The sequence below is a fragment of the Sylvia atricapilla genome, chromosome 27 (assembly GCF_009819655.1).
Source record: "Sylvia atricapilla isolate bSylAtr1 chromosome 27, bSylAtr1.pri, whole genome shotgun sequence".
NCBI lineage: Eukaryota > Metazoa > Chordata > Aves > Passeriformes > Sylviidae > Sylvia > Sylvia atricapilla.
The window spans coordinates 3838175-3859299 of NC_089166.1; the positions used below are offsets into that span (position 1 = coordinate 3838175).

General features: G+C 52.3%; 1 protein-coding gene across 3 annotated transcripts; it reads right to left on the minus strand.

The window, feature by feature from the left end:
• Nucleotides 1-416: 416 nt before the first annotated feature.
• Nucleotides 417-19307, minus strand: PSMD11 (proteasome 26S subunit, non-ATPase 11). 3 transcript variants are annotated; one of them, XM_066336688.1, is made up of 14 exons: nt 19148-19307; nt 17270-17371; nt 11629-11753; nt 9412-9483; nt 9045-9102; nt 6997-7191; nt 6353-6497; nt 6054-6114; nt 4442-4504; nt 3733-3858; nt 3161-3196; nt 1858-1909; nt 811-953; nt 417-687 (listed from the first exon to the last, which is right to left on the minus strand). In XM_066336688.1, the coding sequence occupies exons 1-13, from the start codon at nt 19236-19238 to the stop codon at nt 811-813; spliced, it is 1269 nt and encodes a 422-aa protein (XP_066192785.1). In that variant the 5' UTR covers nt 19239-19307; the 3' UTR covers nt 417-687. The 3 variants fall into 3 exon arrangements, with proteins under 3 accessions (XP_066192785.1, XP_066192787.1, XP_066192786.1); XM_066336690.1 differs by lacking the exon at nt 19148-19307 and adding an exon at nt 18767-18962; XM_066336689.1 differs by lacking the exon at nt 17270-17371 and having other exon boundaries at nt 19148-19297.
• Nucleotides 19308-21125: the final 1818 nt, after the last annotated feature.

Genomic DNA, 21125 nt, shown 5'->3' on the forward strand with positions numbered 1-21125 from the left:
GGCTCCGCCGCTCACCTGCTCCTCCTACCAGCACAGGTGGGGAGGGAGGAAACATTGAAAATCTAAGTCTATCTGCAAACAAGAGCATGCAAGTCAGGCTCCAGGGAAACCTGCGCCGTTCCCTTCGCCGAGAGCGGCCGGCCGGGGCTGTGCCGACAGCTCCAGCCCGCAGGAAAATCATCGTGGAGCTGCTTTCGAGGGGGTCGGAGGCCTTGAGGGTGGAAAATAAACCAGCAGTCTGTACATTTTGGGTTTGTTTGGTTCAGTACAAATGGAATCAAGTTGGCTGCTTGGACACCGCCAGCACGTCTCTGATTTCAGGGCGGAGATGAAACAAACTGGTTTTGGGCACCTACTGGTAACAAAATGCTGTCCCTGCTGAACTCTGCCGTCCCTCAGGAAGTGGAAAGCACATGTTTAGGTAGTGTAAGCCTTTTTCCTTTTATTTAGAATACCCTCTTTGTTTAAACAATATTCCCCCCCCAGATACAAAGTTCGGCCAGTAAAGATTACATGGAAACTGGAACACGCATCGTCTGGAATACAAGATGCACCGGATGAGGAAGTTTAAAAACTTTCCGAGCGAAAAGTAGAACAAAGAAGAAAAAAAAAGTCTCCTAACATTTTCCCAAAGGTTTCACTCTCCTGTCACACACACTCTCCAAATGACAGCTAGCAAATTCAACTCTGCAAAGAGAAAACAGAGAGACGTCACTCGACAGGAGAGGGAACGAGGCTCAGGGACATGGAGCACGGCGGGGCCTGGCAGCGGCTCCGGAGCTCTGCGGCCTCCAGGGAGGCCCCACTCACCTATGTCAACTTCTTGGCTTTGTTGTAGAGCGAATCCACTACTTTGCTCATGTTCTGAATCGTCTCGAGGGCAGCCTCGTAAGTTTTGTCTACGGGGGGTTCGTCGAAGATGATCAGGACACCCTCGCCCTGGTCAAGGATTCCTGTGGGCACAAGCTGCTGTTACCACTGAGATGCTCAATGGATCACAGCTTCCAGACACCAGGAATTTAGGGATCTACCCCAGAAACACCCAATCAGCTGTGCAGGGTTTGGGAAGGGTTCATGTGTTGGGCTGGACTGACTAGATTTTGGTCAGGACTGCTTTAGCATTTCCAGAAAAAAATACATCCCAGAAAACAGCCTGAGAAGCCATCCAGGAGATGAACATTCCTGCCCATCCCCTACCATCTCCCTGCCTCCTCAGGCCCTGTGCCCAGCAGGATGGCTCAGCACAGCTGGTTCATGCTGCAGCTGTGCCCACGTGGGCTCTGTCTGCCCACAGTGCTCTGTGCCCAACGTGCTGCTCTCAGGCATTCCCCTGGCTCAGCCACATCCAGGGACAACAGAACCAAGAGCACAGCTGGTTCCTTGAGCAGCTGCTGTGGGCCCAGCCAAGCCACAGCACCCCACTGGGCCATGGGGTGCCCCATGGAATACTCCAGACACAAACAGCTGGGAAAGGTGATCACACCTCTGGTCAGCTCCAAGAGGGAGAGCCCAGCCTGGCCAGGCAGCCCATCGGGGTCCCACACTCTCCCTGGATGCTGTCACAGGAAGAGGGACCCAACAGAATTTCTGAAACTAACCCTTGGGTTAAGGAAGGTGGATGAAGCAGAAGAAGAGCCTTCCTGACTGTCACCTCCAATGGAGCAGCAGGAACAGCATTCCTGTCACTCCTGACTGTCCTTCCTGACTGTCACCTGTGATAGAGCAGCAGGAACACCATTTCTGACTGTCACCTGCACATCTGATGCCTGAGCAGGACCACCAGGTTCAGAGGAGGAACGGGAGTCCAGCCACAGCTCATGCAAACACGGGGCAGAGCTGAGGGATGCAGAGACTCACCATGAAACTTCTTGTCCAAGATCATCTGTGACAGTTTCCTTTCTACCTCAGCCTGAAATTGAAACAGAAAAATTAGAAGTCTCCCAGAACACAAAAATACATGAATTTTACTGCTGCACACTTGACAGCCCGGGTGAGACATGAGCACTGCTCAACAGCAGCTCCTCCTCCCTGAACGTGGCTTGGACACCACCAACTGCTTGAGATGCCTCAGGAAACTAGGGAGCAGCTGTTAATGAGGGACCACCAGCATGTCCCTTGTCCCACAGGTGACACTTATCTGTCACTTCACACAGACTTTATCTGTAGGGGTTCTGGAACTTTCTACCTCAATTCAGCAAGGATTTACACAAGAGCTAGCCAAATTTCATTTAATCCATGCAGGACCCAGCTGAGCTCCTGCCCAGCACCAGGAAGGTCCACAGGAGGCAGCTCCTCTCTGGGCAGAGAGGGCACAGAGCAGCTTTTACTCTGAATATTAAGGATGTGTTCAACACCACGAGCTAGTCTGGGAACAGACTGTGTGCCAGGGGAAGTTTAGGTTGGGTATCACAGAAAATTTCTTCATGGAAAGGGTTGTCCAGCCCAGGGCAGAGGTGAAATCACCAGATTTAACAGATGTGTGGATGTGGCACTTGGGGACACGAGTGGTTTTGGCAGTGCTGGGGGATTATTTGGACTCAATGATCTCAAAGGCCTTTTCCAATCTGAATGATTCAATGATTCTGTGGCCACAAAGGCTGAGCTCAGCTCACTTCCCAACCTCTGGCCTTAATGCCAGTACAAGACAACAGCACTCTGAGGTGCAACTGGCTGGGATTATGGCGGATTTTCCCAAAACTGAATCTGTCTGGGATTATCTGTAACGCAGTTACTGCATAGTCAGTGTGACAGACACATCCCTAATGACACTGCAGGGTGATTAGCTGGATCCTGGATCTTAAGGGTCTAAGTGAGGTTCCCCTGGGAACACTCAGGGGATTAAACACAGGGCACGGGGGAAGATTGAGCTGGTCACGACAGAGAGGAAAATCTGCCTCCAGTAAAAAGTAAGAGCCAAGACAGGGAGTAAAACCCATGGGAGGGAAGGGGACAGCACAGCAAAGTCTGGAGCACAGGAAGCCTTGATGCCTCCCATTTAGCTGCCTGTGTCAGAGTTTAGTTCCCAAGGGTGAGCTTCACTTGGAAATGCTATGGATCTCATCTGTCACCCTTCATAATCAGTTCTCAGTGACAAATGCCATCTAACCACAACTCCTCTGCCCTCTGAACACATGGCACTGATTTCTGGTGAGGTTCTTACCTTTGAGAGCTTGATGAGGCTGGATATGTGTTCAATCTATAAGAAAGACCAACATTTAAGTAAATCTTTAGCTGCACTTTGGACACACAACACAGAGGTTTGGGGCTCTTCCATGGAACTGCTCAAGGGCCTGGAAATGCTCTGGCCTAAAAATCTCCAGTGGCTTTTCTCCACTCTACAGCTTCAGGTCCTTCAGGTTTCACACGTGATTTTAACTTAGATGGACTGGACTCCTAGCGCCATTTCACTCTGAAAGGTGAAATGTTTCTTCTCCAAGACTATGGCACAGCCTTTCCCTGTCAGAGACCTTCAAAGCCAAATGCTGTCACCTTCAGGGTTAAAAGCCAGTCATCTTGCAGGGAGCACAAGAGAAACAGATGGAAAGGGCAGCGACTCTGGAATGTGGTTTTCCAAAGGCCCCCCCCTCAGCTGCCTCCTTTTAATTTTAACCCTGAGCTCTCAAAGGGCTGAACAGCTCAGAGTAAGAAGTGTTCCATATGGGAACAATCCCCTCACCCTCAGCAGCAGGGACAGAGGGACCAGCCCATCCAGGTGCTGCTGGAAACATTTACCTGTACTCTGGAGAAGGGTTCGATGACTCTGATCAGGTTCTGTTCCAATAAATTATCATAGAGCTTGGCCAGGTGAGTGTTTATGATGGGGTCGTCCCTGAGCTCCACCTTGTAGTCTGTCAGAGCCTGTGGGGACACGGCAGGAGGAAATAATTCCGGTAGCAACAGCTCCTCCAGGTCCTCTGAGGATGAGATCCCCTCCCTGCCCAGCCAAGTACCGGGGCTAATCCAATCCCTAACTTAGCTAAAAGCCAGCAGGTCACGACAGCCCAGCAGCCTTTCCAACATCTTTTATCTTCACCCTGCTGGAGCTCAGCGAGCCCCAGTCTCTGTTCACAGGCAGCAGAGCACAACAGGATTGGATCCTGACATGCAAATCTTCTCCCTGAGCTCTGCAGAATTCCTGCTGAAACCAGGAAACATTTTAGGAAGATACACATCCCAGTACATAGCACCTAAAGGAAAACTGCTTCTGAGTTGGCTGTCCAAAGAAAAATAAATGCAAAAAAACCTGGGTTCAATCAAGTTTACTCCCCACGCACTGAAAACGCAACTGTTTTGGGGGGTCTCTCTTGAGGCACTGTTGCTTTCTATCAATGTTTCCATGGTTTCCTGCTGTGGGATGTAACAGCTCCTACAACTTTCCAAACCTGGCATTTCTGACTGGTTTTTGCCCAGCCTGGCCACATCTTCAGTGTCCCTGACTCACCTTTTCAAAATCTGCCAGCGACCGGTTCTTGCTGGCCTGTGCCACACATTTTAGTGCTTCTGTCTGTGAGGAAAGAGAACCAAAGGAGGTTATTTTTTTCTGGATTCTCCTCTGAGGGTGAATATGCCAACTGTGCAGTACCCTGGGAACGTGCTTAAACAGCAAACCAGGAATGTTCCTTGTCACTGCCACAGGCAGAGGGAGAGCAGCTGCTGAGGGGAGAACAAGCCGGGCAGCTGCAGGACACGACCTGAAACATCTCCAGAGGGACAGAGCACCCAGGTCTGACAGCACCAGCTGCAGGCTGGGAGTGAGTTTGTTGATGGTTTTAAGGGAAGTGCACATTTTGGCACTTGCTTTATGAATGTGGCCATTTTGGGCCCTCCAGCTGAGTCTCCCCCTTTCAGCATGGACACTTCTCTGCTGAGTGACAGCTGCAGGGCAGCAGCTCCTATGGACACCCCACCATGGACAGCAACAGGGACGAGTCTTCTCTACCCCATAACTGAAATGAAGCAAAAGCCACATCCCCAAAGCACATTCACACCAATGGTGGTAATCCCAGCAGGGAATAGCAGAACGGAGCCCAAGCCGTGGGGGCAGGACAAGGACAGCCCAGTGCCTCTGGTGCACAAGGCCCAGGCTTCTGCTGCCCCCTCTTCTGGGACTGTCCTGTGCAGAGCCAGGAGCTGGACTTGATCCTTGTGGTCCTTTCCAATTGGGATATTCTGGGACTGCCCCAGGGCTGCTCTCTCCCTGCCCCCCAGTGGCTGTGGGAATTGCTGGTCAGGGTTGGCTCAGGGCACAGTGTGGGAACAGCCAGGATCCCCTGCTCCGGAGAGGAGCCTCCAGCTGCCACTCAGGGCAAAGGGACGAGGCAGGACTGGGGCTGCCCTTCCTGATCCAGGAGGGATATCCCCACGTCAGACCTTTCCACACACGTTTGCTCACTGAGCTCTGCTAATTCCCAATCCCATGTGGGCAGGGCAGCAGCAGCTCCTGCGTCACAGCAAAGCCCAGGCTGAGCCCCTGATGGCAGCAGGATCCCAGCCTGGCCCAGCCCCTGGCACACCAGGAGTGTGGCCCTGAGCCTTCTACAGGCAACCCTGAATTTGGAGGTGCCATTCCCAGCCTGGCACGTTCACATGTCAGAATAAGCAGTGGATTTAACACCTCCCTGACTGCCTGGCTCCCACCTCGCAGCCTTCCAGGTGTCCACCTGCTCAGCTGCACTGCCAGGAATGGATTCTCAGGACTGGCTTCAATGAAGTAAAAACAGTAACTCGGATTTAAACACTGCAGCAGCTGGTGAGAGCAGGGACACAGGACCTGATGGCATCAGGGAGTTTGTAGTTGAAGAAAAGCAGGAAGGAGAAAAACAGAAAATGAAGCGAGCAGCCCAAATTCTCTGGTTGTGAAAATCACTGTAAACTCTTTGAAGGCAACTGACTCCTGGCAATGATTCATGGTAATTTAATCAGTTCTGGATCTTGTTCAGGACACTCAGGAGTGATGGGTATTTTGGTATGAAAAGAGCAAAGTGTTTGACAAAAAGAATAAGCCAGCACTGAGAAAAGTTAAGAGGAAGATAGAAAGGCTTAAGTTTCTGTACCTGTCTTCCTGCATACCGCAGAGCAAGCTTCCCACTCACTAATGCTTGCACATCTTCTGGGCTGCAGACAGAGGGAAGGGAGCAGAGCATTTATACAGGAACATGGTCAACTTAAACCCCAGAGTACCTCAAAAATCCCCAAGTGACAGCAAAGTACTACAACCCAAATACCACCACACAGGAGCACTGATCAGGTGATAGAGACACTCCCTGAGCCCATTAGTTCAGAGTCCCATAAACAAAAAGCCCTTCCCCTGGAAATGCAGGAAGTGTTCTTCCCAGAACCATCTGCCACCTACCTGTTGAGCATGATTTTGCACAGCAACATGTATTTCAGAGCAGTGATGGCTTTGGGGTTGTCAATTGAATCATTGCCCTCAAACGCCTCATAAAAATATGAATAGGCTGTTTTCCAGTCCTTCTCTTCTGCTGCATGGATAATACCTGGGAGAGGCACAAAGAGGTTAATTCTGAGCATGACTGGGAGAGGACAGAACCATTTGATTGTTCAGTGCTTTATCTGTTGACTTCAGTGAAGGGAACCCTTTCCTCCTGTGCCTCCCTTGGCTCATCTCTATCAGAAGAAAATCCACACCCTCTCTTATAAGGACATTTTTAAACTAGCAAGTTTGGGGCACTTCAGGTAAGTGCCTGCAAACTGGGTCAGGAGCAATGTGTAATGGGTCAGGAACACAGTGTGAGGCTGGAACTGCAGTGCCTGGGGAGCTTATGGACCCTCCACCACTGGCAGCTTCCAAAAATGGGCTGAAAACACCAGTGTCAGGAACAATGTCACTGCAGCTGATACCACCTGAGGCAGAATTGGTGGTATCTTGAGCCCCACCCCCCCCCCAAGCACCATTTTCCCTCAGAAAAAAGCAGTATCAGACAAGTGACGTGTCAGGATGAGTCCTGGGCATTGTCCTTGTCCTGGAGGCCTCACCTGACTGCATGTCCAGCGCTGCCTGCAGCTTGGGGGGACAGTAGATGGCATTGGCCGTGGTACGTGCCGAGGTTAAGGCTGCTCTTGCTTTTGGCAGGTTGCTCAGGGCATGGTAAGTCTTGCTCTCTAGGAGCTGCACTTCCACCAGCAGTGCTTTGTCATCCATCTTCTTCAACTCCCGAAGCAGCTGAGAGCCTGGCAGAGGGCAAGGACAAACCTGTGACCTGCTCTGCATCAGCACCCACACAAACCAAGCCTCTCCAGGGGCCACCCATCCTGCCCCGGCAGTCAGGGCTTGGAGGGAGGGTCGTGAGGCTCACACACCCTGTTCTTCCAAGAAAAAGCCCGGGAGAGGGAATAATGGTGGGACAGTGCTAGTCCACAGCAGGAGGATGCAGCAGTTTTGTGTCAGAGGTGGTGTGTGGGCAGCAGAGTGTCCTGGAGGGGCTGGGCAGTTGGGATGGTCACTCTGGCACCTGTTCCCACGTGATTTCCCTCTCCCACAGGGAGCTCCTGCAGAACTGCCCCCTCTGCATCACAGAGCATCCTCAAGAAACTCCAGAGAACATGGGATGAGGAAGAAATGATTTTAACACAGGACATCTACAGGTCTGATTTAGGAGGCAGGAAGGGACAGCCTAAGAAATGCCAAGACAAGCTGCAACATCATGGCCTTGTGAGGACAGAATGAGTCAGTCCTAGAGGAAACTTGTCCTCTTCTTTCCCCCACTGAAGAGGTAACTTAGGGTGAGCAGATATAAAAACCTCCTCCTCCCTTGCTGTGCTCAGGAGCTGATAATCAGAGCTGAAACTGCAGAACTTCTCCCTGGAAACATCCCTGAGAGACTCTGCTTGCACCTACTCCCCACACCCATGGACACAACCACCTCCTCAGCCATACAGGAATGCTGTGCACAACGCTGACATCCTCACAGAGCATCAGAGCCTGCCCTAGAAGTACAGACCTTCCCAACTCCCCAGGCTGAACCACCACCAGCCAAGGGATTAAATTAATTAAGCACAGTTTCGGAGTGTGGCCTCTGATCAGTTTAAACCTGAGTTCATTATCTCTGTGCAAACTAGTTCTAATTCCAAACAGAATTCCATGAACTCGGCATTCTGATGAGATATATGTCACCTAGGTGACTCTAGATATGACACAGGCTCGTGCTACCACACAGGTTAAGGAGTCCTGGGTCCCAGGTGAGCAGCTCAGGCTGTATCCAGGTAATTGCTGCTCAGCCCTGGCAGAGCAGGCCCTGCAAACACCCCTCAGACAGCTTCAACATCACAGCTTAAACTTACTGACAACTTAAACTTCACTTAAAGCTTAAATTTCAATTACAGCTTAAGCCTCACTTACAGCACTGCAGTCATTTGCAAAATGAGCATCTTAAAAGCATCACAGGAGCTGTAAGAGGTCCTGCTTTACTTTGCTTTGGGGCAGAGCAGGAGTTCACTAGTTCATTACCATCCCTCAGGTAATGCAGGGGCAAATTCTTAAAGCCTCCATAAGGCCTTGGCTAATGACACCCACAGAGGTTTTGCCATTTCCTGGTTTTACTGGGGCTGTGTTTGAGCAAATTGGAAAAAACCTGCTTTCTCCCTTCAGCCTCCGTGGCCACAGCAGAGTATTCCAGCATGTTCCAGCAGCAGCCAAACCTGTGGCCTTCAGCTGGATACAGTTCCCAAAATTATCTGCACTGAACAAATCACAGAATCCCAGTGGTTTGGGTTGGAAGGGGCCTTAAAGCTCATCTCATCCCACTCTCAAATGGACAGGAACACCTCCCAGTTGCTCCAAGCCCCATCCAAACTGGCCTTAGGCCTAGGTGAGATGGGTAAGGATGGTGAAACAGAGAGAACAAAGACACCTCTAAGAGCTGTTATCACCCAGCTACAGCAAAAGGTGGCAGAACTGGACCAGCACTGAGAAATTAAAACCCAAATCCTGCAAAACTTCTCAAGGAACATGACACAGGCGATGGCTTTCCTTGTCAGGAGTAAATTAAAAGCAAAGATTTACCACCACCTAGTGGGAGCCTCACCTAGCTGCAGAGCTTCTTGGTACCTCTTGGTGTCGAAGTAGAGAGAGACCAGCCTCGCCTGGAGAACAGAAAAGGAACTGCTGTGAGGAAAGCCAGAACAGATTTGTTTTGTAAAATGCAGCTTTCCATTCTCCTCTGCATAGACTTCACTATATTAATCTGTATTTGTCACATTGTGTGGTCCAGTTGTGCAAGGCCTACTGCACAAAGAGTAAAACCCTGCATTTTTAAGGAGAATTTCAGTGTCATTAATGCCCTCCCCTGACACACAGAAAGATCTAAACAGCACACAAATGCTCTACTTTTACAGGTATTAAACGTGACAAGGGGATGATGCTGGTCCACGTGTTTGGGATCTGAGACATACCTCCAGAGCCTGGCGTAGGAAAGTCCTCTTCTCTGATTTGGCCCATTCAATACACTCTAAACACAGGTCAACCTTAAAGGGAGCAGAAAGAAATAAGTCAATTCTAGACATTTTGTCAGTGCCCACCCCAAATGCCTCCCAACCACACCAGAGGTGTCAAATGGAGGCATTTGGGGTAGGCATTAATGCTTCCCCAGAGTTTAAACCCACAGTCACGGTGTATTTTCAATAAAGAAAAATAAATTTCATGTGCTTTAGGGCCTAAATAGATCATGTAATCTGTATAAAGTAGCAGAGGTGCTGGGCTCTGCTTGGGGGGCCTCATCCATCATTTCAAAGCACAGCAAAGAAACTCAGAATCTTCCCATATTTTCCAGGCTCCGACTCTCTTGATGGATAAAGCAGAACTGCTCCATCTCAATTAGGTATTATCGTATCTTATCTGGCCAATAATACACAGTAAGTCATCCTGTTCCAGGTTCAGGAATCCCTCTTCCCAAAACCTCTGGATTGCAGCTTAATACTGCAAGCCTTGTCAGCTCCTTCTCACTGCTTATTAAACATGAACATTTTATGAAAAGCCATCATGAAGTTTCAATTTATTACAGGATGATAGCTGGAGCATTAGGAGCTGGAGAAATCTCCAATTTCACTGCTTTACTGGGCTCCTGGGAGCATTCTGGATGTGAGTTACCCTGAGGAAGCAGACAATCCTCAGAACATTTCTGAAAGATTTAAGATTGCTGCATCAAAGACCTCACAGGTTGATGTCATCCCTCCTTAAGGTTTTGGGTTTAGCTTCACAATATGCTCTAAAGTGACTATTTTGACTGACTTTTTATTATTTCCATCACTGTTACTCCAACCTGTGCCTCCTTTGCAACTGCATCTGAATGCAGTTTACACCAAATTGCCTTGAGAAAAGCCTGCAGCTGCTCATTTTCTCCTGACACTTTTAGGAGTTCTCCCTTCTCACCTGCACATCCCACCCCATCTCCTCTGACCTGGTCTGCTAAAGAAAGAGGAGGAAAACATTCTGTCACCATTCATCACCCACAAGCCACAAGGACTGAACAGCAAACAAGGGACATTGGCTGGGTTACCTGTACCAGATGATGACAGTTCTAATTTGGCTAATTTTGTGCTAATTTGGCTAATGAGACCATCACCTGCCCCTCAGCATGGCAGAACCTCTTCAGCCTGCAATCTGCCAGTCCCTGAGCACAGGTTTCATGGGGGTTTTGTCCCTAACCTGCTGCTCAGACCCTGCCTGTGCCAGCCTTGGTGTGGCAGCACAGCCCCCTGCAGGACAGCACAGCCTGGAAGCACGGCCAAGGTGCTCCTGTCCTTACCCCACTCCCAAAAAACCAACAACTGAGGGGAAAAAAAGGAAAAACTAAGACAAATGCATCCTATGGAGTTGATGAGAATGGAGTGAATACTAACTGGGCACTATCTTAGACTGTCTCTGGTTTTCTGGTGGAGGAGCTCATCCACTGAAGCAGTTGACACCTGGTAGCTGCAAAACCCTTTCTACTCCCACTTCAGGAGTAACTTCTGTGTCTCTGTGCACCAAAACACCCATCACAGGTGGGTCCATGTGCAATCCTGACCAGCCCCCAGCAGCTCCTCCAGTTCTGTGCCATCCCACATCACCCCCACCACTCCTGCTCCAAGCTCCCTGGGAAACAGATCCCTAGCACTGACCACACTACAAAATACTCCCAATGCTGCACCTACAATCACTAAGATTGGAAAAAGCCCTCCAAGATCATGGAGTCCAACCATTCTCCCATCACTGCAAGGCTACCACTGACCCATGTCCCCAAGTGCCACATCCAGTCAGCTTTTGAATCCTTCAAGGGACAAGGGACTCCACCACTGCCCTGGGCAGCTGTGCTAGGGCTGGACAACCCATTCAGTAAAGGAATTTTCCCAAATATCAATTCTAAACCTCCTCTGGCACAACTTGAGGAAGCAACATGAATCTAAGACAAATACCCATGGTGGGAGTCACTCCTAACCTGCAGCAGGGAGAGGCTTGCAGAAAAACATGCTTATGAATTCAATTATCTGATGTTTTATTTATAAAATACATCCAAATGCATTAAAAGCTGCTTCCTGACATGAATAATTCTTCAGTGAGAAGCAAACTAGGTCAGATAATGGTGTTGCAGACTTTTGAGGAACAGCCTGGTGCAGGGACTGCAGCCTCACCTCCTGTCCTGTGGCTGCCTCCATGTCCAGGAAGAGGTCGAGCAGGGACCGGACGAGTCGCGCGGCCTTGGCTTTGCTGATGGAGTTCAAGAAGGGCCGGACGTACTTCAGGAGTCCTCCCAGCTCTGCAAAAACCCCAAAACATGAAACACAACCCCCCCAGCCAAGAGCTGCACTGAGCTGGAGCAGCCACACGAGTACCAGCAGGGCATGTCACACCAAACATTTCTCAGGTGGCTTTTCAGGGTACAAATGGCACCTGCAGGGCAGCGTGAAGCAAACAAGGGACTGCACAGGGGACTGGGGGCTCCAGCCTCACCACAGCACTGCCTGTCACTGCAGCTCCCCAGTGACCACCAGCTGGAACTGCCTCAGTGTGGGGGTGGCTGGAGCCCCGACTGCTTTGCCCTGGAGAGAGCCAAGCTGAGGAGTTAAGAAAGAATTTTGTAACTTCACCCAGAGCCCCTAAGACAAAAGACAAACTTTCTAGTCACTGCAACCTGTCCGGAGACCCAACAAGCCCCCTCGGGATCTTATGTAGATCTGTTACAATTGATTGGTTTTGTACTCTTTTCCTCCCACCCTGGTGTCCCATAAAAATCCCTGGGTTTCCTCTGGTCGGCAGAGGTTCCTCGTCCCTGGACCCCTTTCACTGGTACCCTCTCAATAAAGTACCACCTGCGGAAATTCCATACGAGACCTCTCTCTCTCTCACCACGGCCGGCTAAAAGAGGGGCTAACTCACAAGGGCAGGAGCTGAGAGCACTGAGCTGAAATCACTGCTCTGCCCAATGCTGAGAAGCCCCTCTGCCAGCTGAGGAGCGCCCTGACCCCCCAAGGAGCTGTTTCTAGCGAGACATCCTTTGGGGTGGCTGTGGCTCTCTGGGTCCCAAGCAGCGGACCCCTCTACCACCTGGAATACCTCAGGCATGTTTTAAAATGTAAGGGTCTGGTAAATGCTTTGAGGTTTTTCTATAAAATGAGGGATGGAGTTTATCATTTAGGCGTGTTTTTATTTACTCAGTTTCATGCTTTAATCTGCCCCACCAAGCCAAGCCCAGGATGTTGGATCCACCTTGTGCTCCACTACATATTCCTTAACACTCCAACTCCACCTTCACCGTTACCAGACCAGCTCTGACCTCACTTAACTATATTTCTGCTTCTAAGTTTCCTCATTAATTCAGTTACAAAACCTGTCTTTACAAGAGGTAGAAAAAGGAAATGTCTTTTATTTATTGAGAAACACTGAAGTGTCATTCCCAGGGAGCAGAGGAATGTGGCAGTCACAGCACAGCAGCTCCAGCACTCAGAGCCACTCAGGAATGTTGAACGCGCTGGAACTGCAGAGCACAAGTGAAAAGTCTCCTACAACAAACACCACGTGGTTTTGGGGAGGTCCCGGCCAGGGCAGCTCCCAGTTTGGGAAGATGATCCTGTAGAGGGGCAGGGTTCAGTGCTGACTCATCAGCACCGGGGCTGCACACTGAAAGCACAGCTCTCTGCCCCAGATTTCCAAGTCTCACCCAAATATCAGGTGGATCTCACACTACTGTGTTTACAAGATTCCACAGAAAAGACAAATCAAAACAAAGCCGGTAATGAGTAATTCAGAAGTCTTGTACACCAAACTGGTACCTAATCTAAACTAAAATAAGAGATTAGTCTAATTTTATTTCAATTAGTATATGGAGGAGTATCAGGAGAATTTCAGTTTGGAAGGATTCCAATAAAAACAAATGTAAACAAGGGTTCTTCTGTATTTCATGTAGCAGTAATGCTAAAGAATGCTAATGCTAAATGCTGTAACAACATCTTATTAATATCTAAAAATTATTCTTCCTATTTTTGACTTTTTTAACCTATTTACTTTAAGTTTAATCTAGCCTGATACACCTTGTTTATCACACTCTTAACATGTGGAACTCACTTTTTTCTAATCACTCATAGTGATCACAGAATCCCAAGATGGTTTGGGTTGGGAGGGATCTAAAAGCCCACCAGTGCCACCCCTGCCACGGGCAGGGACACCTTCCACTGTCCCAGGGTGCTCCAAGCCCTGGCCAGCGTGGTCTTGGGCACTGCCAGGGATCCAGGGGCAGCCACAGCTGCTCTGGGCACCCTGTGCCAGCCCTGCCCACCCTCCCAGGGAACAATTCCTGCCCAATATCCCATCCAGCCCTGCCCTCTGGCAGTGGGAAGCCATTCCCTGTGTCCTGTCCCTCCAGATCCTTCTCCAAGTCCCTCTCCAGCTCCTGGAGTCTTCAAGGCACTGGAAGGTTTCCAAGCATCTCAAAGTGCAGATTTAGAACAAACAGAACTTATCTCAAATGTGATCCTCAGCTTTATTTCCCAAACTGCAGTGCAGGAGATCCCAACCCCAGCAAACCACAGATCCTGACCCCAGCAGAACATCTGGACTCAGTACAAGAACACCACAGGATGCTCTCACTGCCACACCTGCTTCCATAAAAGTTTGATTTTTCTCTCTGCCAGAGCATAAACAGGCAGCTTTTTCTACACTTAAGGTGCAGCTACTTTAACATCTCAGATTGCAACCTGCAGCTGACAGTCTTTACTCCACAAGGAACCTGCTGCTCCATGACTCTTCCACACCATCCTGTTCTGGGGTCCCTTTAATCTCCAGTATAACTCCTGGATGGAAATGCCAATCATTTTAATCCAAGGCAAACACTTTGGTCTCACACAGAGCAAACAGACAACCACAGACACTCCAACACATCAGCTCTTCACAGAACTGCTCTCCAGCATCTCAGTGGGAGCTGGGAAAGGTGGGCTCTGGATCTGTCTTGTTGAGGCTCTCCAAGATCCATCAGCTCTCAAGCACTACCAGGAACCTTCCTCCTGTGCATCCCTGTGCTCCACCAGCTCCTCAGGACCAATGGAATCAGCACCCAACACACTCCTTCCCACAGGAACTTCAGAACAAAGAAGGAAAACTCCAGTGGAACACAGTGCACTGTTTATCATCCCACTGATGTGCTCCAGGGCAGCCCCAGAACTCCACAGAAAGCAGATCCCAAGTCAACAGCTGGAATGCAGCTGTGCATTCTGCAAACTCCACATTCAGCCAAGCAGGCTCAAAGTTCCCACAGAAATTTCTCTCTCCTACCAACGTAACCATCAACTATTTTTAGGATTTTATTTTTCTAAAGAAAATGCAATGCCTGGTAAAGGGGTGGGATTGACAGCTCTGCAGGAGTGATGAGCAGCAGCTCTGGAAAATGAAGCCTGCAGCTCATCCTCAGGGAAGTGCTTCCACCAGCTAACACTCCATATATCCAAATTCCTTATCTAAGTTATTCCAACCCCATAGTTCTGTGAAATGCTATAAAAATCTGGAACTGTCACAAAGACAACTAATCCATCTACAGGTTTATCTGCTTGATAAGGATTTAAGGGGGTCACTTACAGTCATTTTTGAAAACGAAGACTGCGGTTCAGTGGAGTCACAGAATCACAGAATAGTTTGGGTTGGAAGAAATCTTAAAAGCCCATCCAGTGCCACCCCTGCCATGGGCAGGGACACCTTCCACTGTCCCAGGCTGCTCCAAGCCCTGTCCAACCTGGCCTTGGACACTCCCAGGGATCCAGGGGCAGCCACAGCTGCTCTGGGCACCCTGTGCCAGGGCCTCACCTCCCTCACAAGGAACAATTCCTTTTGAATATCCACTTCCAGGGACAGTGCAGTCACCACCTCTTGAGCACTGGAACCCCTCAAACCTGTGCAAGAAGTTCCACTGGCTAAAACCAAACCCTGTGCAGTGAAAGCCACAGAATGAAATCCCAGTGTCTGCCCAGCACTGGGGTCTCTGAGAGCAGCTTTACCTGGTGATGGTGCTGCTGCCCCTGACTCGTCACTCCTACCCAGAAAGCCCACAGGAGAAGGGACAGAGCCCTTCCCACAGTTCCAACACCACCTTAAGCCAGGGTACCCTTTCCTTCATCCCCCAGTTCCACAACTCCAGAAAACACCTCCAGATCCTCCTGATCTCCCTCTGAGCTGCACGCACCTGGCTTCTGAAGGACACTAAGTCCATTTTCTTCCCTCCAGAACGCACTCACTCTTTAATAGACCACAAATACATTCCATGTTTGCCCCATCACAACCCTGAGTTTGATGAGTTAACAGTATTACTTTCAACTCCTCAGCCTTCCCCTTGACAGAAAATAAATCTATCAATTACTACCCTCTGAGAAAACCCTGGAGCTCTTTATCCTTGTGCCAAACTTCAGCTTAAACTCAACACTGCCCCAAGCTCTGCAGAGGTGAGGAGGCCACAAGAAATCTGCCCTCAGTTCTGCTCACCAGCAGCACATCCACACTGACCTGAAAAGACTCAGATTTCCCCTTTTTAACCCAAACAAACACATCTCTGCTGCTGCAGGGCCCAGCCACGTTTGGTGATCTCTGCTGAGCAAACACCAGGGTGCAAAGGGCAGTGGCACAGCAGAGACACCCACACCGAGCTCCCTGACCTCAGCCAGGAAAGGGGCACTTGCACAGCAGCTTCCTCTGTCCTGCAGGAGCAGCTGAATCCTGTGCTGAAGGGTTTGTCTTTTTCCAGGGACACTAACAGCAGCCCCCAGCAGGAATGAGAGGTGGACACCGAAGTGAGGTGACAAGAACAGCACCTTTGTTTCCAGCACTCTCTCAGAACCACTCATCCACTGTTCCCAGCCCTGTCCAGCCTCAACCCACAGTGGGAGCAGGGGCTGGAATGCTCATTCCAGCACGTGTGATGTGGGCACAGCAGTGAAATTGCCCAGCCCCACAGGAGTTTCCCAAGCCCAGTGGGGACACCAAGGGACATTTCACAACAGATACAAACTATGACCTGGACCCGTGGCTGAGCCCTCACAGAGCTGTCCATGAGCTACTCCAAAGTTAGGCCTGGTGTCCCAAAGCTTCCAGTGGGACTGAACCTTCTGCTGGGTGCTCTCCCCACCCCGTGCCAGACTTGCAAGCAAACATTTTCCATTGCCCAGGGCTGCACCCAACCACAGAACACTCTGGGTACAGACACAGAGTGTCCTGAAACGTTCCAGGGGAAAGGCACAGCACATCCCTAAACTGCTGAGTGCAAAACAACCAACTGCTGCCTTGAGCTCTCCAGGAAACAGGAGACAGGAACAGACTCAAAATCATCACTGAACAGAGAACTCGACTCCATCCCTGTCCCCTCACACTCACAATAGGGAGACTGTCCCATGCAGAGCTGGGTAGGGGCTGCTGATGTAATGGTCCAGCAGATAAATCAATTGATTGTGAGAGGAGCTGCTAGTGAGAAAGTATTTTATGGGACAAACTTTCCCTTTTGAAACCAACCAGGAGACACCTCTCATGTCAAACATAACTTAGCAAAACTTTAGTCACTCATACTGAAACAGCCCCACATCAAAGAGCCACAGACTGAACGGTGCATTGTTTGGAACACTGGGCCAAGCAACACTAGATTAATATTTATGTTCTTTATTTGGTTTTTAGTTTCTGTCTTGTCTCTGAGAGAACACTTCCTGCCAAAAGCTGTTTTTCCAGCTATCCCACTAAGTAAGGAGACTAAATCTATTGGCTGCAGGATCTCTTGCCTGTTACCTCAATTCCTGATTTCAGGCTCACCTTCTGCCTGCCCAGTCTTGGCCAGCAACGACCCCAGCTCCAGGATGCTCTGCTCTTTGACTTGCACCGCCTCCTCATCATTTTCCTGGACATCACGTTTCACTGGGAAGAAAAAGAGCAGGAAAGTTGCCTTCAGTGGTGTTTCAGGTGGAAGATCATCGCTGCTGGTCAGCTCCCGGAGAGGTGCCCAAAGCAGGACCTGCTCCAACAGGCACCAGGGACTTCAGCCTGGCCCAAGAGGTCGGCCAAGTTTAAATCTAGTGCAGGGAAGTTTAGAGTCCTTTGTCTGCGCTCCACAGGGGCTTTACCAGCCCACAGACCCTCCTGCTCACTCCAGCCCCAGGTCTGAACGATCTCAGCTTGTCCAGCTGTGCAAGTGTCACTTACAAACAGCACCACACACCAGACCACACTGGAGCCACAGAACCAACTAAGAGACATTTAATGGCATTTCTGGGGTTGGACACTCCACTCTGGGATTGCTGATGTTGCTGCTTTGTGTATTAAGCTGAGATCCCGTGGACAAAATGCAGCACAAATCAGCAAAGTGAGGTGAGTACAGCCCTCCCCACTCTGGTGTCACACCCGCTGCCAGTGCTGAGTCCTGGCAGTGCCATCACCCTCTGCTCCAGGGAGTGACTCTGCTCCGAGGCAGATAAAGGGACAAATGACAGCCAGGAGCACAACCCAAGCGTGCACAGCACCAGTTCCATGAGTTATCCACCACAGTGCCCTTCTTTCCCTGCTACCACCCCCAACGCAGGGAGCTCCTCCAACTTCCACATAAACACAGCCAAAATCCAGACTCTAGGGAATGGAAACTGTGGCTCTCATCCCCTGAAATTCCCCACCAAAAGCGAGGGAAATTTGCTCTCAAGGACAAAAGCATCACAGCAACATTGTCTGGGCCACTGCTGATCCTCCCGACTCACAGCAGGGCTGTGAGTCCTGACCGAGAGCTGCACCGCCTACTGAATAACCAGCAAAACACGGAGGGACAAACAAACTCTGAAAGCCCTGACAGCACCTCCAGGGTCTAACAGGCATACTCAGCAAACTTTTCCCGACGCAGCAAAGTGACAGCAGGTCAGAGCATCTCTGCAGAGGTCACCATACAGCACAAGAATCAAGAACTTCTGGTTTAAACAGCAGTTTCGAGGGCTACACGCCCCAGCCTCGACCCTCAGACCAGGCAGGGTGCCCACAGCACCTCCAAAGCCCTGAGAGCACTGACACCTCCCCGGCGCCACAGCCCAAAGGGGCCTGTGCTGGGACACAGAGAAGCGAACCCCGAGGGAACTTCTCCAGCGAGGAGCGGAGCTCGGCCGCGGCTCCGGGAGAGCAGCGCTGTTAGGGCGAGTCAGCACCGGCGGAATGTCAGCGCTGCGCCGGCGGAGCGGCCCCGGCCTCGGGCACGGTCGGACCGGGCCGTGACACCCAACCCCAAACACGCCGCGAACCGCCCCGACCCAAAGAGCCGCGACACCCCGCCGGTACCGGCACCGCCGCGGCCCGCACGCGCCCATCGGGGATCTCGGGCCGGCAGGTTCATTCCAGCCGGACGGGGAGGAGCGGCCGGCCCGGCTCCGGGGCTGCTCCGAGCGGCTCCGCGGACACGCACCGGGCACTGGCCCCGCCGCCGGGCTCCCGGAGCGCGGCACCCTCTCCGCCCCGCACCAACGGCTCCTGCCGCCCGCGCCCCCACGCGCGGAGGCCGCTGCCGGTGCCGTCCCGGCGCGGTGCAGCGCCGCGGGGCCGGGCCCAGGCCGCGCTCCCGCCCGGCGCGCACGGTGAGTCAGCAGCGGCGGCGGCGCGGGGCTCTGCGCGACGCGGGGGGCGGCGGGGCGCGGGCGGCGCGGGCGGCGGGCCGGCGCTCACCGATGGAGTGCAGGATGCCGATGGAGGCCTCGCGGTCGGTGGAGAGCAGGGACTGTGCGCGCTGCAGCTCCAGCACCGCCGCCGCCGCCATCTTGCCGCCTCTCCGCCTCGCCGCCAGCACGGAAGCGGCGCCGCGGCCACGCCCCTTCCGCGCGCGCGGCATGATGGGAACTGCAGTCCCGGCGCGCGGGCGGCGGAAGGGGCGGGGACTGCGGAGGGGCGGGAAAGGGGCGGGGCTGCTGAACGGCGCCTGCGCCGACGGCAGGGGGCGTGGTTTCAGCTGAGGGCGGGGTGAGGGAAGGGGCGCGGCCTAAGTGGCGGTTTTGGCGGTTGGGTGGGCGGTGTCTAGGCGGAGGCGTGGTCTGGGGTAAGCGGGGGAGCGGCGGGGCCGGTGGGGGGCGGGGCTTTTGGCGGGATCTGTGCCGGGCACATTGATAGGATTGGGGCGTGGTCTGGGGTGGGAACGTGGCTTTGGCCAGGGGGCGTGGCAAGCAAAGGGCGCGCGGCCCGAGGGAGGGGCGTGGTCTGGGGCAGGGGCGGTGTCTTTGAATACGCGGGGGAGCCGCCGGAGACGTGGGCGTGGTCTATGGGAAAGGTGTCGTCATTGTGGGCGTGGTCTTTGAGTGGGCGTGGCCGATAGGGCGCCACTCGGGGGTCTGGCGGCGTCTCGTGGGGCCCGCGGGGATCGCGTCCCCGGGCAGGAGCGGGGGACACCGGGCCGAGGGAGCCCGGGCGGGACCTGTGCGGGGTCCTGGCTACCGGGAGAGCCGCTGGGGCTGGGAGGGGCGTGGGGGGTCCCACCCGGAACATCCCGCGGCTGTGGGACAGTGCTGGAGGGGGCTGGAGTGTCGGGACCACATCGATGCTGGCAGGTCCTGCTGGGGGGTCGCCGAGGATCCACATCCCCCCGGCCCCCACAGCGTCCCAGACAGCCTCAGGAAGGGAGAAGAGCCCAGCAGAGCCATGGCACCTGCCCGTGTGTCCCCGAGGAGGACACTGTCCCCATCGCACTGCCCGATCCACAGCGTGGGAAAGGCCCGTCCCGTTGTTCCTCCACTGTTCACACCTCTCCTCCCAGCCTTATCCTGCTCCAGGAGCGCTGCCGGCAGCAGGGGCACAGACGGGCTGGGCTGGGGGGAAACCCGGCCTTGCACCTCAGCTGGTCAGAAAAAAGCCCCCGAATCACCACCGAGCTCCCCAAACCCACCCCGTCCTGCTGCTGTCCCCAGCAAGAGCATCCCCCAGACCAGCACCTTTTTGTCACTGGAAAAGCCAATTTAATGCCTGAAAGGGTCGCTTTTATATTAAATGGAGAATAAAACCAGAACCTGCTCCTGATTGCTCCTGGGAAGTCATTTCACAGTGGGATCCTCCCGGAGGTGCCAGCCCTGGGACAGGCACAGGAAGGTGGCACAGAAGTGGTGGCTGATGTCCCCCTCAGCAGCCAAGTTTTGGTGGCCAGCAGGTGATGTTTAATGGGTCAGGGGTGTCTGTGTGGAACTGAGGGGCTGAGGGCAGCTGTTTAACCCCCTCCTCTGCCTCCTTGCAGTGGAAAAAGCCAGGGGAGCAGACGCTGGGATCGCTGGCACTGAGACCTGACCCACCCAACCCGAACTCATCACACTGATGGCAGCCAGATCCTGCAGCACCAGGATGGGTCTAGCCCCATGTTCCTCCAAATACCATTGAAGAAAACTCTCAAAAATTGAGGGATGATGTATAAAAGCCCCAAAAGGAGGCTTCAGGTGGGTAATGGAGCAGGGATTTTGATGAAGGAAAAGCCAGGGACCTGTGGGTGAACCTCAGAGTCCATAAGCAGGAGCCTGTGTGCACCAGGCACATCCTGGCATTCTGCCCACCCTGGCACTGAACTAGCCAGTGGATTTAATGAATCCACCCCAAAAAAGAACATTAAACAGGGTTTTGAGCACCACATTCACTCCTGAAACCCAGTGGGCACAGGGTGAGTGTGGTGGCA

Excerpts from the sequence above, each read along its gene's own strand:
- PSMD11 (XM_066336688.1), bottom strand. The coding sequence starts at position 19,238 with ATGGCGGCGGCGGCGGTGCTGGAGCTGCAGCGCGCACAGTCCCTGCTC. Across the intron at positions 9,103-9,411 it reads TCCTACGCCAGGCTCTGGAG|GCGAGGCTGGTCTCTCTCTA; the intron begins GTATGTCTCAGA and ends TCTGTTCTCCAG. Across the intron at positions 7,192-9,044 it reads CCAAGAAGCTCTGCAGCTAG|GCTCTCAGCTGCTTCGGGAG; the intron begins GTGAGGCTCCCA and ends GCCCTCTGCCAG.